The 12,584-nt window shown below is 36.9% G+C and overlaps 2 protein-coding genes across 3 annotated transcripts; one reads left to right on the plus strand and one right to left on the minus strand.

The window, feature by feature from the left end:
• Window positions 1-358: 358 nt before the first annotated feature.
• LOC141640622 (uncharacterized) lies at window positions 359-10,430 on the plus strand. 2 transcript variants are annotated; one of them, XM_074449349.1, is made up of 15 exons: window positions 359-694; window positions 1,728-1,872; window positions 2,010-2,077; window positions 2,186-2,239; window positions 2,483-2,566; window positions 2,643-2,728; window positions 2,942-3,022; window positions 5,212-5,342; window positions 6,494-6,535; window positions 6,613-6,689; window positions 6,762-6,852; window positions 6,934-7,015; window positions 9,802-9,874; window positions 9,962-10,126; window positions 10,274-10,430. In XM_074449349.1, exons 1-15 carry the CDS (start codon window positions 606-608, stop codon window positions 10,278-10,280), a joined length of 1,275 nt encoding a protein of 424 aa, XP_074305450.1. In that variant the 5' UTR covers window positions 359-605; the 3' UTR covers window positions 10,281-10,430. The 2 variants fall into 2 exon arrangements, with proteins under 2 accessions (XP_074305450.1, XP_074305451.1); XM_074449350.1 differs by having other exon boundaries at window positions 9,962-10,367.
• Window positions 10,431-10,691: 261 nt separating this feature from the next.
• Window positions 10,692-12,027, minus strand: LOC141640610 (uncharacterized protein At4g26485-like). Its single transcript, XM_074449342.1, has 3 exons — window positions 11,476-12,027; window positions 11,194-11,386; window positions 10,692-11,054 (listed from the first exon to the last, which is right to left on the minus strand). Exons 1-3 carry the CDS (start codon window positions 11,930-11,932, stop codon window positions 10,781-10,783), a joined length of 924 nt encoding a protein of 307 aa, XP_074305443.1. The 5' UTR covers window positions 11,933-12,027; the 3' UTR covers window positions 10,692-10,780.
• Between the last annotated feature and the right edge of the window lie 557 nt (window positions 12,028-12,584).

Genomic DNA, 12,584 nt, shown 5'->3' on the forward strand with positions numbered 1-12,584 from the left:
AAGCACAAAATTGAAGAAGCTGAAGACTGGAGATAAATGACAAAGAGAGAGAAAGAGGAGAGTGGAAGGAGAGTTGAATAAATGATTATAAAACGACGGGATGAGATTTTAATTAGTGGGACGTGGCACAATCTGGTACATTCATTTCTTTTTGATCGGATGGTGGAGATGGGTCAAATTACCACCCTAAGAAAAGTCGCCACATGATTCAATCTCTATATATATATATATATATATATATATATATAATACTTAGATATACCGTAAATATTTAATCTATTCATTTCACATATTTAGCAAATAAACTTAATTTCAATTTTTTTGTTAAATAACCCTATTATCCAAAAAAAATCTATTTAAGCCCGGGAAAAGATCTCGATGCGAGGTTTGAGAAATGACATGTGGAAGTGGAACCTTATAGAGGTGAAAGCGTCTCCGCTCCGTGTCAAGTGTCAATTGTCAATTGTCAAGTAGGGAGAAAAGGAAGGCGAAGTGAAGGGCTGTGAGAGTGAGGAGTTGAATTTGCCGCGAAAACCCCGTTTCCGTCTTGATTAACAACTGCCGAGTACTTGTGTAACAAAAATAACATTGAGAAAGAGAAAGAAATGGGAATATGGACAAGCAAGGAAGCCCCACCACCAATGGTGTTAGTTCCCCCGCTTTTCGACTTTCCTCCTCTCGGTGCTCGTACCAGGTTAGCTTACCACCCTTTTCGCTATTCCTTATTATTCATTTCTTTGCATATATTCTGTCTTTCATTCTGGAATATTAATTTGGGGATGTTAATCCCTCCGTCCGGGTCCCGTTCTTTTGTTTACCTTTGGTTTTGGCACAAAGACTAGGATGTGTTTGGGTAGCAAAAGTGGAGGGAAAGGGAGGGAAGTGGAGGGGGAAGGAGGGAAGAGAAAGAGAGGTAAAGGAAGAGGAGGGCAAATGGGAGGTGGGTGATACAATTTCCTTCCAAATCTCGCCTCTTAGGGTGTGTTTGGATTGAGGTATTTGGAGGGAAAAGAAAGGGAGGGAGAGTAGGGGATTTAAAATCCCTTGTTTGGATAGGAAATGGGGATGGAGGGAAATAGAGGGGGAGAGATTTGGAGGGATCCAATTTCCCTCCTTCAAGCCTAATCAAAATCTCTCCACAATAGGCAAGATTTGGGGGGAAATTGTATCCAAACAACCACACTCCATTACCCCTCCCCTTCCCTTCTCTCCCTTCCCCTTCCCCTTCCCTCCTCCCCCCTCCCCTCCCTTTCCCTCCACTTTTGTTATCCAAACATACCCTTAGTGGAGTGATTTTGATTTGCCTTGGAGGAGGGAAAATGAATCCCTCCAAATCTCTCCCCTCAATTTCCCTACACCCTTATTTGCTATCCAAACAAGGAATTTTAAATCCCTACTCTCCCTCCCTTTCTTTTCTCTCCAAATTCCTCAATGCAAACATACCCTAAGGAAAGAAAAATGAGTCAATTATTGGATGACAAATGGATCAAATTCAGTGTGTAGGATCAAATTGCCTCTCAAGTGAATTCCCAAAATAGAAAGGTAAACAATTGACTAAGACACCCAAAAATGAAATACTTAAACAATGCCCGGGACGGAGGACACATGACTTTTATTGTATGAGCGGCTTTATGGACTGTGCATTATGATTCTCATCACTAGTATTTTCTAATGATTAAAGCTTCTGACACAGGACTTTTATTAAACATTTCGTAATTTTGTTGTAGGATGTTGGATTCCTCGTATAATTTACTATTTGGAAAGCTTGCTTTAAAGTGTCTTTTTGAGGATTATTTCGACGAAGCTAGGCAATTCAGCACACGAATCTTGCTCAAGCCCTTGGACGACCCTCATGTCGATTTGATTGCTACTGTATCCTCAATAATCTTCTCATGTTGATTGCTCTTCTATGTACTATGCTCTTTATATGTTTCTTGTCTTGTTACTATTAAATCTAAATAAGTTTCAAAATCAACTACGGACTATGTTTTTTTCTTAACCATCTCTAGGTTTCCGGTCCACTTGACCATAAGTCTGATGGACAAGTTGTTGGGAATGCACAGTTCCGCTGGCAAAGGTCCCTTTTTTATCTTCATTTCTCCAAATGTTTTACCATCTTACTCTTATTGCTATCATTATAATGAATTTCCCTGATTTCACTTCCTTTTTTTTTCCTGCCAAACAGTGATTTTGATGATCCTCATACATTTGTTGACTTCTTTGTTGCCAACACTGATCCGTAAGCCTTCCCTTTCTTGATATGTTCTGTATTTGTATAATTCTCTTCCCTCCCATAGCACTTGCTGCATAGTGCATCTGGTTTCTTAAATGATTTTAGTTGGATCTAAAAATTTATCGCTGTGCTCACAATGGAGAATGTGAACATCTATGAAAATCGACACGTTTGATGGGATGTGTATGCTCTTTTACATGCTTATAATCACAACATCAACTCTTTTTTCACTTATGTTACTATGTGTAGGGTTTTACGGATGCGGTCATGTGCATTTTACCCTAAATATGGACTTGGAGCTTTTGGAATAATTCCATTAATATCAAAGAAAAGGTATATTCTGAAATGGAAGGATAGCTGAATCCGGTGCAAGTACATTCTTATACATATAGACTTGCCTGTGCCACAGGATATCTCCTGAAGATTACGGTGTCATGGGATTGAGATATGGCTCTGGAAACCTTTCATGTGGGGTGACTGTGACACCTTTCCCTCGTACGTGACCAACATTGCTTCTAGTCTCATCATGTCTTTCTATGTTGTAGTGACATGTTACCTTTTTTTCCTAGACTGCAATCTTTAAAAATTTTCTTCCTGCACTTATAATGTTGGTGTATTGTCTAGAGCATTAGGACAAATTGTATTACGTGGACTTATTTCTTTTCAACCATTATTGTCGTCGTATAATGAAGCTATCTTGTTCTGCAGAGTCTGATGAGTTCCCCAAAAGTGCCTGGTTAGTCAGTAAGATGGGAAGACTAACAGCTGGGGTGCAGTATGAACCACTATGTAAGTAATCTGTATGTCGTATCTTTTTGTGTGCAAGTGACTACTGTTACAGATACTAACTGATAAGCTTCCTATCCCCGACAAGTAGTTTGTATTCACGTGGTTCAGCAGCCTATGATTTAGAACACACTTTCCAAGTAGTAGTCATCGATGCATTTCTCTACGCAATTTTCATCCTGGGTAAATTGGAACCTCTTTATGTTGCTAACTCAAGGGTAAGGTTGCATCCATCCGGCCTCTTACCTTGCAATTTGCTGGAGCCCTTGAGGCACTAGGGTAATGTGGAAATGACAATTGGAGTTCTTCTATACGTGTAACGTGCTGCCCTATTGGGCCTGGTATTAGGGGCTGAAAAATTCTTGGTACAGTTATATGCAGATATGATCGTAGGGCAAGAATTGATCTTTAAGTATATTGCTTTACCAAGATCCCATAAGACTAAATTGCTCACTTGCATTGACAAATGATTTCAGAAAGGAATGATAAAACAGCCTCATGAGTAGTCTAGAATCGGTTCTTGAACATTCTCAGAGCTCAAAAGTCTGAGATGTGGGATAGTCCGGTCAGGCCGGTCTAAGTATATACAACTTTAACAACGTTACTATAGTGCCTCATGGCCTCCCGCAAACATCGGGGGCGGGGAGGCGGTCGGATGTACGCACCATACCCTGTGTTGCTAAAACTTCTATTTCACCCAAAATGAAAGTTGCGTCGAGAGTTGTATCTATCGAGTTTTTACTTCACAATAAAAGTGCTGCCAATTTAGTAAGCCGTTTTGCTTTATTTCATCATAATCGAGTACTAAAAATAATACGTCCTTGGCTTTCATTACGAATGGATTTTTTTTTCATATTTCAATCCTATATATTGTTTCATTCTCCATCTTTTAACCAAACTATTGATATTTGTGAGGCATTGACAATTTGGCTAGTAGTGAATCTAAGTTGAATTTCTATACTAGGTCTAAAATTGCAGGAAAAGATGGCTATTTAAATACTACCTCCATTCAACTTTTATCTTCCCACTTCAATAAAACACTCCTCACATATATTGGAGAAATGGGAAGATAAAAGTTGAATGGCGGGAGTATATCACAAAACTTAGGCTAGTTGATACTCCTGTAGGAAGCTGTCGGCCAATCAACGTGTCTCTCATGTCTAAAAAGCATGGTTGATACCCTTTGTCATTCTCCATGAAGACTGCTTGCTGTAATACTGCTCTTGGGGTTTCTGGTTATGTTTCTGGTTACCACTTGTTTGTTAGGCAGTAAATAGGCAGGAGAGAACAGAATTCAGAGTAAAAAAAGTCTATTTCTTGAGTTTGCATTTACAATATTTTATATGATTTTCGGAGCAATTTATTGATGGGAAAAAGGGTTTTAAGAAATTTCAACTTTTTCTTCTCACACATCCCCACATCAAGGAATTTGAAGTTTTGAACAGTGGCCTAGCAACAAGTTCAGACTTCAGAGATTATGAGCTGGAATTATTTGTCTATTGTGATTTGTAATGAAATTCAGACTACACTCACTCGCTGACCTTAACAACTGGCAATTTTTGCACTGTGAATTCTCACAAAGACAATTGAAACTCTAGAAGAAGCTTTTAACTTTCTATGCACTTGGAGATATCTGCTTACTGACTAACAATTATCACGAAGGATCTTTTTTTGGGTGTCAAATGAGGCGCAAGGCCAGTACAACTTTAAGGGGGAGGGGGATTCGAACCCGTGACCTATTGTCACGATACCTCAATCTTAACCACTAGGCTAAGACCTCTTCGGTATCTATGAAGGACTTCGATGTGCTTGTTTCATTTCATATCATATGTTGGATGTACTGTAGATTAATCTATTATGTCCATTTTGCTCCTTTATCAGGATAGTTTTCATTTTAATAACGACTTACTATTCAAGGATTTTATTTTCCAAATACTGGAGAATTCCGTTTCTAGTCTAGTGTATTTAATTGACTAGAATGGCTAGGTTGTTTAATTAGTTGAATATTTAGCAAGTTACATTGATATTACTGATTTGATCTTTGACGACAACTTGTGCAGAAAACTGTATGGTGTGGTGAAAGAATCAGTACTACCAATTTCTTGCTTGAGTTTCCTTTAAAAGCATTTACTTGTAAACCATCTGTTGAATAGCTGGTTTGCTGATGGGTATGATGCATAAACTGTTACCAGGTGGTGTCAAAGATGACCTGAAACTGAAAAATCTGAAGAACTGGAGTTGTGCTGTTGGTTATGGACTGGGGTCAGGCAGCCCTTTAAGTCCTTCTTTCAACTTTAGTCTTGAACTTGCCAATAGTAATCAGGTTCTGAAAACATTGCATTTAGAAAAATGTGTCATGCTCTACTATTCTGAGTTACTTTTTTTTATCGGAAATTGGTTCTCATTTAATCAGTAAAGTAATAATTGGAAGTGATTTAATTACTGATAGGGATTACCCTTAAATTTTTTCTTTTTACTTTTAAACGCCAATGAAATACCTGAGTTTTGGACAAAAGGGAGGCAGAAAAATGCAGGAGCCGTTTTCTCACTCTTATCTTCTTTTCTGCTAAACATATTTTCAAAGATAAGTTGATGAGTTTCATTCTCTCATTTCCATTGTCAGTAACGACTGCATCCAAAATCCATATGCTTTTGTACTCGACTTAATCCTGGAATAAGAGTGGTCGATACTAAGAGGTTAATCTGTTTCACATTCAATATAGTATCACTCCTCTCATTTCAGATGAGTAACACTACATTTGGGCTTATTAACCCTATTGTACTGTAGCTCAACGGCAACATATGCTTTGAAAATAAAGTTTTTGAATTTCCCTGTGACTTTTATAGCCAATCTTGTTTCATCTTTGACCACTCATGAATGCTTTTGCCTCACCAAAGCAATGATTTTAGGCACCGTAAATTTAAAAAATTGTAAGACTTTATGAGAACTTTTGAAATTAAATTTTTTTAAAATTCGCCAATATGGGAAAAATGGTTAGTAGAGGTTTCATCTGTTAGTTCATTTATAAAGAATTAATGAATCGTCAGCCGATCTCTTATTTGACTAATTAGAGCTGTAGTTGTTCATTAGTAACGATTTAAATGCGTTTTAAAAGAATGCATTTTTCTTAAAAGCAAAGGACTTCTGAAATGAGGTGTACTTTATCATTTGAATTTATCTGCCTTTGATAAATGTCTGTGAATTTGATTTATATGTTCAAAAAGGTATGGGAATTGGGTGAAGTAACCTTGTACCCTGTATTTTATGTGTTTCTGTTCTAGCAAGTGTGCTCCAACGAAAGAATTACTTTTGTTTGGAAGAATTACCTCTTGATCTTGCGGAAACAAGTCAAAGCTGTTCTACATGCACTAAACATGAATTCTGTGCTGATTTTGACATCAGTTCATGGGTTCATGTGAATTTTGTTCCTGGTTCTTCTTATGACCTTTGACAGACTGTTATCTTGCTTGCAGTTTATTGCCTCGTTTTATCAACATGTTGTTGTCCAAAGAAGGGTATGCTCCTTTTATATGTCCACTAGTTTCTTTTGAGGGCTACTTTCCCAACTAGCTTTACTAATTCTATTGAGCAGGTGCAAAATCCTTTCGAAGAAAATGGAATTATTGGGATAACAAATTACCTTGACTTTGGCTTTGAGTTGAAAACAAGGTAATCCAACTCAGTTTTCCAGATCTCTTTTTATGGGCATAATCTCTTAGTTCTTTCATTACTCATTTACAGATTGGAGGATACAAACACGTCAAATACATCTCAGGATTCTACATTTCAGGTTGCAGCGTCATGGCAGGCAAACAAAAATTTCATGTTGAAGGTATGTGATTGAATAATTCCTTTGATGATTGCCGCCAATTTTTTTTTCTGCAGCAAGATTGCTATACCCCTAAATATGCAGGGAAAGACGGGCCCTTCAAGTTCCACGTTGTCACTGGCATTCAAGTCTTGGTGGAAACCTTCTTTCACTTTTAGCATTTCAGGTACTTGTGGATTCTATTTTTGGTTACACTTCTCAACAAATTTTCTCCCAATCTATTGATACTTATGGTTTGGTGGTTAATTTGTTTTTCTTTTTTAATCTTCGGATACACTTCTTATTTGGTAAAAAATAGGGTTACCTAGTTGGATTTAAAAAAAACATAGGGTTACCTTGCGGAAAATCCTAAAATGCAATTAGCCATGTCACCTACTTAACGGACTAAATTGACGGAACAAAAATTAAGGGTCAAGCTAATAAGTATTAATAGAGTAGAGGGTTACCATATGTGTTTTCTAAAAAGTAGGGTTATCTTGTCGAATTTGAAAAAACACAGGGTTATCATATAGAAAAACCCTTTATTTTTAGCTTGGTTCAGAAATAATATTTTTCAATAGTATTACCCAGAGTGATACTGAAGTCATTCACTCATTCCTATCTCTCATGTTCGAAGCGGTAGGTAATAATGAATTTTGGTATAAAGGGTGGTGTACTGGTGTAGTAGTGGGTATATACCTCATTACATCATAAAAGATCATCTGTAAATGAATAGAGAATCAATGGTTTTGTGTTCAACTCTAGTTTTCCAATGCAAGTATTAATTAGGGGTCGTGGGAGCATTTTATGAATACATTTTGCTGTTAGTTTGTTATGTATGTCAAGGGTAATACATTCCATAAGATAGCATAAGCTCATACTTTCATTTTTTCTTAAGACTTTATGCTGATTTTTTTTCCTCGTTTGATAATAGATAATACTTCCATGCTACTTTTGGAAGATGTTTTACTGGTTTAGTAGTATGAACAACTAATAATTAAAAACTTAGGATGAAATGATCATTGTCTTAAGAGAAAATTCATAAATCCCACCTTTTCAATACATTATTTTCAAAACACCTAATTGTTCTCATTATTTTTCAAAACTCCCAACTATTTGAACATTCCCACCAAAACTTTCACAAGAAGCCATTTTTCCCTAAAACGTAAGACATTTTTTTCATCCATATCAATTATGAATGATCTTTCTCTTGTACGAAAAGTTATTCGAGATATATCATGATTGATATTAGCTAAAAGACGCTACTTATATTTGGTGAAATTTGGCTTTTGGTGGGAGTTTTGAAAAAAAGTTGCAAAAAGTGGGAATTTTAAAACGTGGTATAAATAGGTGGTTGTAGAACTACACCTTGAACTTGTGAATTAATGATCTCATCTATCACATTAACCAACAACAACAACAACATCAGAGCCTTAATCCCAAAATGATTTGGGGTCGGTTGACATGAATCATCCTTTGGAACCGTCCATTGGTGAACGCACACCTCAATGAGAAAAAAGAGAAGAAAAAGTGGAAAATAAAAGGGGAGTGAAACATAATACAAAAGCCAGGTAAACTTATAGGTTTTAAAATCGAAGTCCGGATTTCTTTTATAAAAAAAACTTGGAATTTAAATCGAGATTACAGATTAAAACGATTTTGAAAACCGAAGTAAAACTTAAGGGTCCGGAATACCTTAAAAGTGAACCAAGTATTAATATATAAGAAAGTTGGTAAAAAGGTGTAATAAATCTGAAAAGACATAATTTTTTTAAAAATTAAATAAAAACATTAAATATCTCAAATAAACGTCAAATACTAAAAATCCACATGTATCATTCCCCTCCATTGTGCCCTCTCCGTCACCATTCCCTCATCAAGCCCGAGAAATCTCATATCATATCGTGCTATATCACTCTTAGCCATGTCTGTTTTGGTCTCCCTCTACCCCTAGCAACCTATCTATCACATTAACCACCGTATAATATTCTTCCGAAACTCCTGTATCCCTTTCAAAAGTCTGAGTTGAAATTCTGATGACTTATTCCGTTTAAACAAGGTGTACCACTAAATAACCGAATTAACCATCTACCGAAATTAGCTTTGCCGACTGGAAGTTGGTGATCAAATGTTATTAGGTTGGTCGTCAAAGGTTTGATGATTAAGACATACGGTTTAATATCGTCGAACATATCCAGTCATTTCCCCTACTTTTATCATGCGAGCCTATGTGCTAGGAGAAGTGCCAAGTATGGATTCCAGTATTCCATAACCATATACTTGAGTGTGGTGTCGGCCACTATCGCGGGTAAGTGTGTCGCTCGAGGTAAATAGTCGATAACATGGCAATCGCATGCCCAGTGTTACCTGAAAAATAGAAAAGAAAGAATATGAAATATGATACAAAAGGTAAATGTGGTGTTCTATTTTCAGAACTTCCAGCAATTAATTCATTTTATCAATGAATATTGGGATATCTTTCATGTAAGATTCTAAGACCAGTTGAATATATGTTTCACTTTGAAGCTTATGTTGGCTATCTCTTGCTCATTGTTTTTCTTTGTTGATTTGTAAAAGATAGTAAATCCTTACACCAATATGAGTTAGTTTTATATCCTGGGTGGTAGAGACTAGAGACGGTTTTATAGTGCCTGATTTGTAAGCTTTTTTTCTTGGTGATATGCATATTCAGTGTGTTTCAGACAGAACCAGACTTATCTTGACTACGTATTATTTAGTGATAGGCCACTTTTAGAACGAGAAGTTGACTTGTGGAGAGGATGCAGCATCGTTAGAGCTTCGGCAGTTGATCTTTCCCTAGTATAGTATTTCATATTCATATGGATGTTACTGATCTCTCTTTTTCAGTTTTCACTAAGACCTCATTTCCAAAGCATTATCTGTTGTGCGAGTGTGACATTTTATATTTATCAGCAATGTTTTATGTTTTATATTGGCATTGTGCTTTTGCAGCTACCAGAGATCATAGAGCTGGAAATACATCTTTGGGATTCGGTATTCGAGCAGAAAATCTTAGAGAAGCCAGGTATATTGTTTGGATAACACCGTTATAACAGAGATGGTTACAATTTTTCATTAGCTAGGACATCCTTCACTGACGTTTCATCTACAGTTATGAAAGGGCTGATCCAAACTTTGTAATGCTGACTCCGAGTAAGGAGCACATAGCAGACAGCATTCTGTGGAAAAACCGGAAGAGGCCATTTTATCAGTCGGATGTAAGTGCGGGAAATTATGACGGCTTGCCACGGGAGTTGAGACCCCTTGGGAAATTTTTGTAAACTTACTTTACTTGCCTCATCTCTCCATGATTATTTTAGATTTTTAGGCACCTAGCTAGGGAGATGATCCGTTTTCACAAGGAAGATGTTCCCTTACGTTTTTTTTTTTATTTTTTTTTTATGCGATGACACACGAAGGGCAGTTTATAAAGCAAAAGGGGTATCTTTAATGTGAATGAGGAAATCCAAAGTATTGTGGATGAAGTACATATTCAGAAGTACTTGCATCTTTCTTACACATGTATTATATTGTTACGGACTTACCGGTACCTTAATGTTAATCATTTTGCTAAGACATCATTTGTTCTCGCAAGATGTGTTGTGAAGCTCTTACAGTGGTTACCAGATGAGTGCATGTTATTTGCCGTAGGAGATTAACTAAGAATCAATGAGACACATACGACTGAGCCGTTAACCACGTTATGCTTCTAGTTGAACTTCCAAACAAGCAATTGCATTAGATAGATAATAGACTTGCAGAACAAAACCATTGGAATTTAGTACGATTGAATACACTACTGTTCGTTCTATAATCATCACCATCCGCACATTCAACCCCATGCACCCTCAACAAAACCAATCTGACTTTTGGTTCACCTTCCATAAGCGGATAAGCCATAACCAAAAAGACGCCCAAAAGGACTACTCATCTATTCCGTGCACATCCCAAACTTGTAGGTTGTACAGGGATTGCACTCAAAGTCCTTGTCTCCCCCAAATCCGAACTTGGTGTTATATCGAGGATACTTGCTACGTTTGAACTTGACTTCCTGAATTAGCCGTAGACCTTGATCCGACCCTATTTTTGGAATGTCCCATTGCAGGAAATATCCATTCGTTTTGTGAGTAATGTGTATTTCACCATCTTCATTTATCATCTTCTTTGCGTTTCTCAAGAACCCTCTTATCAGCTCCTTGTTTGCTCTTCAAAAAACAAATGAATTGTCGAGTAGTGTCAAAGTCATGTCCGAATGTTAAAGATACATACGAGATTACGAGAGTAGATCCTTAGTCACAATAATATCCTTTGCTAAAAGCATGAAAGAAAAAATAAGTTTCTTACCTCATATCAGCATCAGTTCTACGAAATTTACCACAATGTGGAAAATTGAAAATAATGCGATCAAATTTTAAGATGCCAATTACAAGATCCTTAACCATTGTCTTCGCATTGATGCCATAGAGGATCACACCACCTCGCTTCTCCAGCTCCATTTTGTTGTTCAAGAAGTTGCCATAATTTTGAGTCAGAAATTCTGTGTATACAAAGTAATGGATCACATAACAGTACAACAATTATGTATGCATGTCGTTTAAAATGAAGAGTATCACAAAAGTAGGTAACCTTGAGAGTTGAGAGAAGTGGCAATGATGTTGGAAGCGGAACCGAAAGCCAGAGCCAAACAAGCGGAGAAGGAAAAATCACCTTCACCAACTAACAAAATCATGTGCTTACTTGTGTAGCCTCCTATCCTCTTAATTGATGATGTATCTTTTGACACATTCTTACTAACCTTGTTAATTACTACAACGTTTTTGTCACAAACTTCTACTTGTTCTTGTTTCCCCTTTTTCTTTGCAATTCTCTGTTGCACCTTGCTTAAATCAACCACAATGGATTCAGCTTGAGGGATGTCATTCACATTATTACTGGGATTCGAACTTGAGACGTATTGGGTTTCGACATGATCAGGAATGGTTATGTAGTAGCTTTCTTTCTGTTGGCTAAGTTGATCATCTTCTTCCTCAGTTTTCCTACTCTCACCTCCTTCTTGCTTTGGACGAAACCATTTAATTTCCATATGTAAGAAAATACCTGACCCATTTCTCTATGCTTACTTGTTATTAGGAAAAGTAGAGGAAGATGTTAGCTATTTATATTTTTACCAACTACACATGTACATGCCCCGACTTAACGTCTAGAGTTATTTAGATACATTGGCTCAAAATCGAGATTTTAAAAACTGGATGTACGATACCATTTTCAAAACCGTATTGGAAAATTGGTTTTGCACACCCCTTTGTGTTGGTCAATTTAAAACAGGTCAGTTAATAAAAGTTTTAGTAGGTCTCGTGAGAGACCGTCTCCCACTAATTTAGTGAGAGACATAATAAGGGAAAAAGAAAATTAACTGATATAGGAATTGGTGAAGGTAGATGTGGTTGCCGAAGAGCAGAGGCGTAGCTACCTAGTAGCATGGGTAGCAGCCACTACCCCAAATCCCGAAAATTTGACTAAGAAGACGAAATTTTGCTACTCCATATATCGCTGATATGTGTCAAAGGATAAAAAAATAATACGTTTCTAAGGTAGCATTAGAATGTACATGGTCTAGTGGTGAAGTATAAGTACATCTCTCAGGAAAGTCGAGTTCGACTCCTACAATAATCAATTTTTTACACTAATATCTCTCCTAATATCCCAGTCTCTAATTCCGAACTCTATTTCCCTCG

Source organism: Silene latifolia, unplaced genomic scaffold (assembly GCF_048544455.1).
Source record: "Silene latifolia isolate original U9 population unplaced genomic scaffold, ASM4854445v1 scaffold_95, whole genome shotgun sequence".
NCBI lineage: Eukaryota > Viridiplantae > Streptophyta > Magnoliopsida > Caryophyllales > Caryophyllaceae > Silene > Silene latifolia.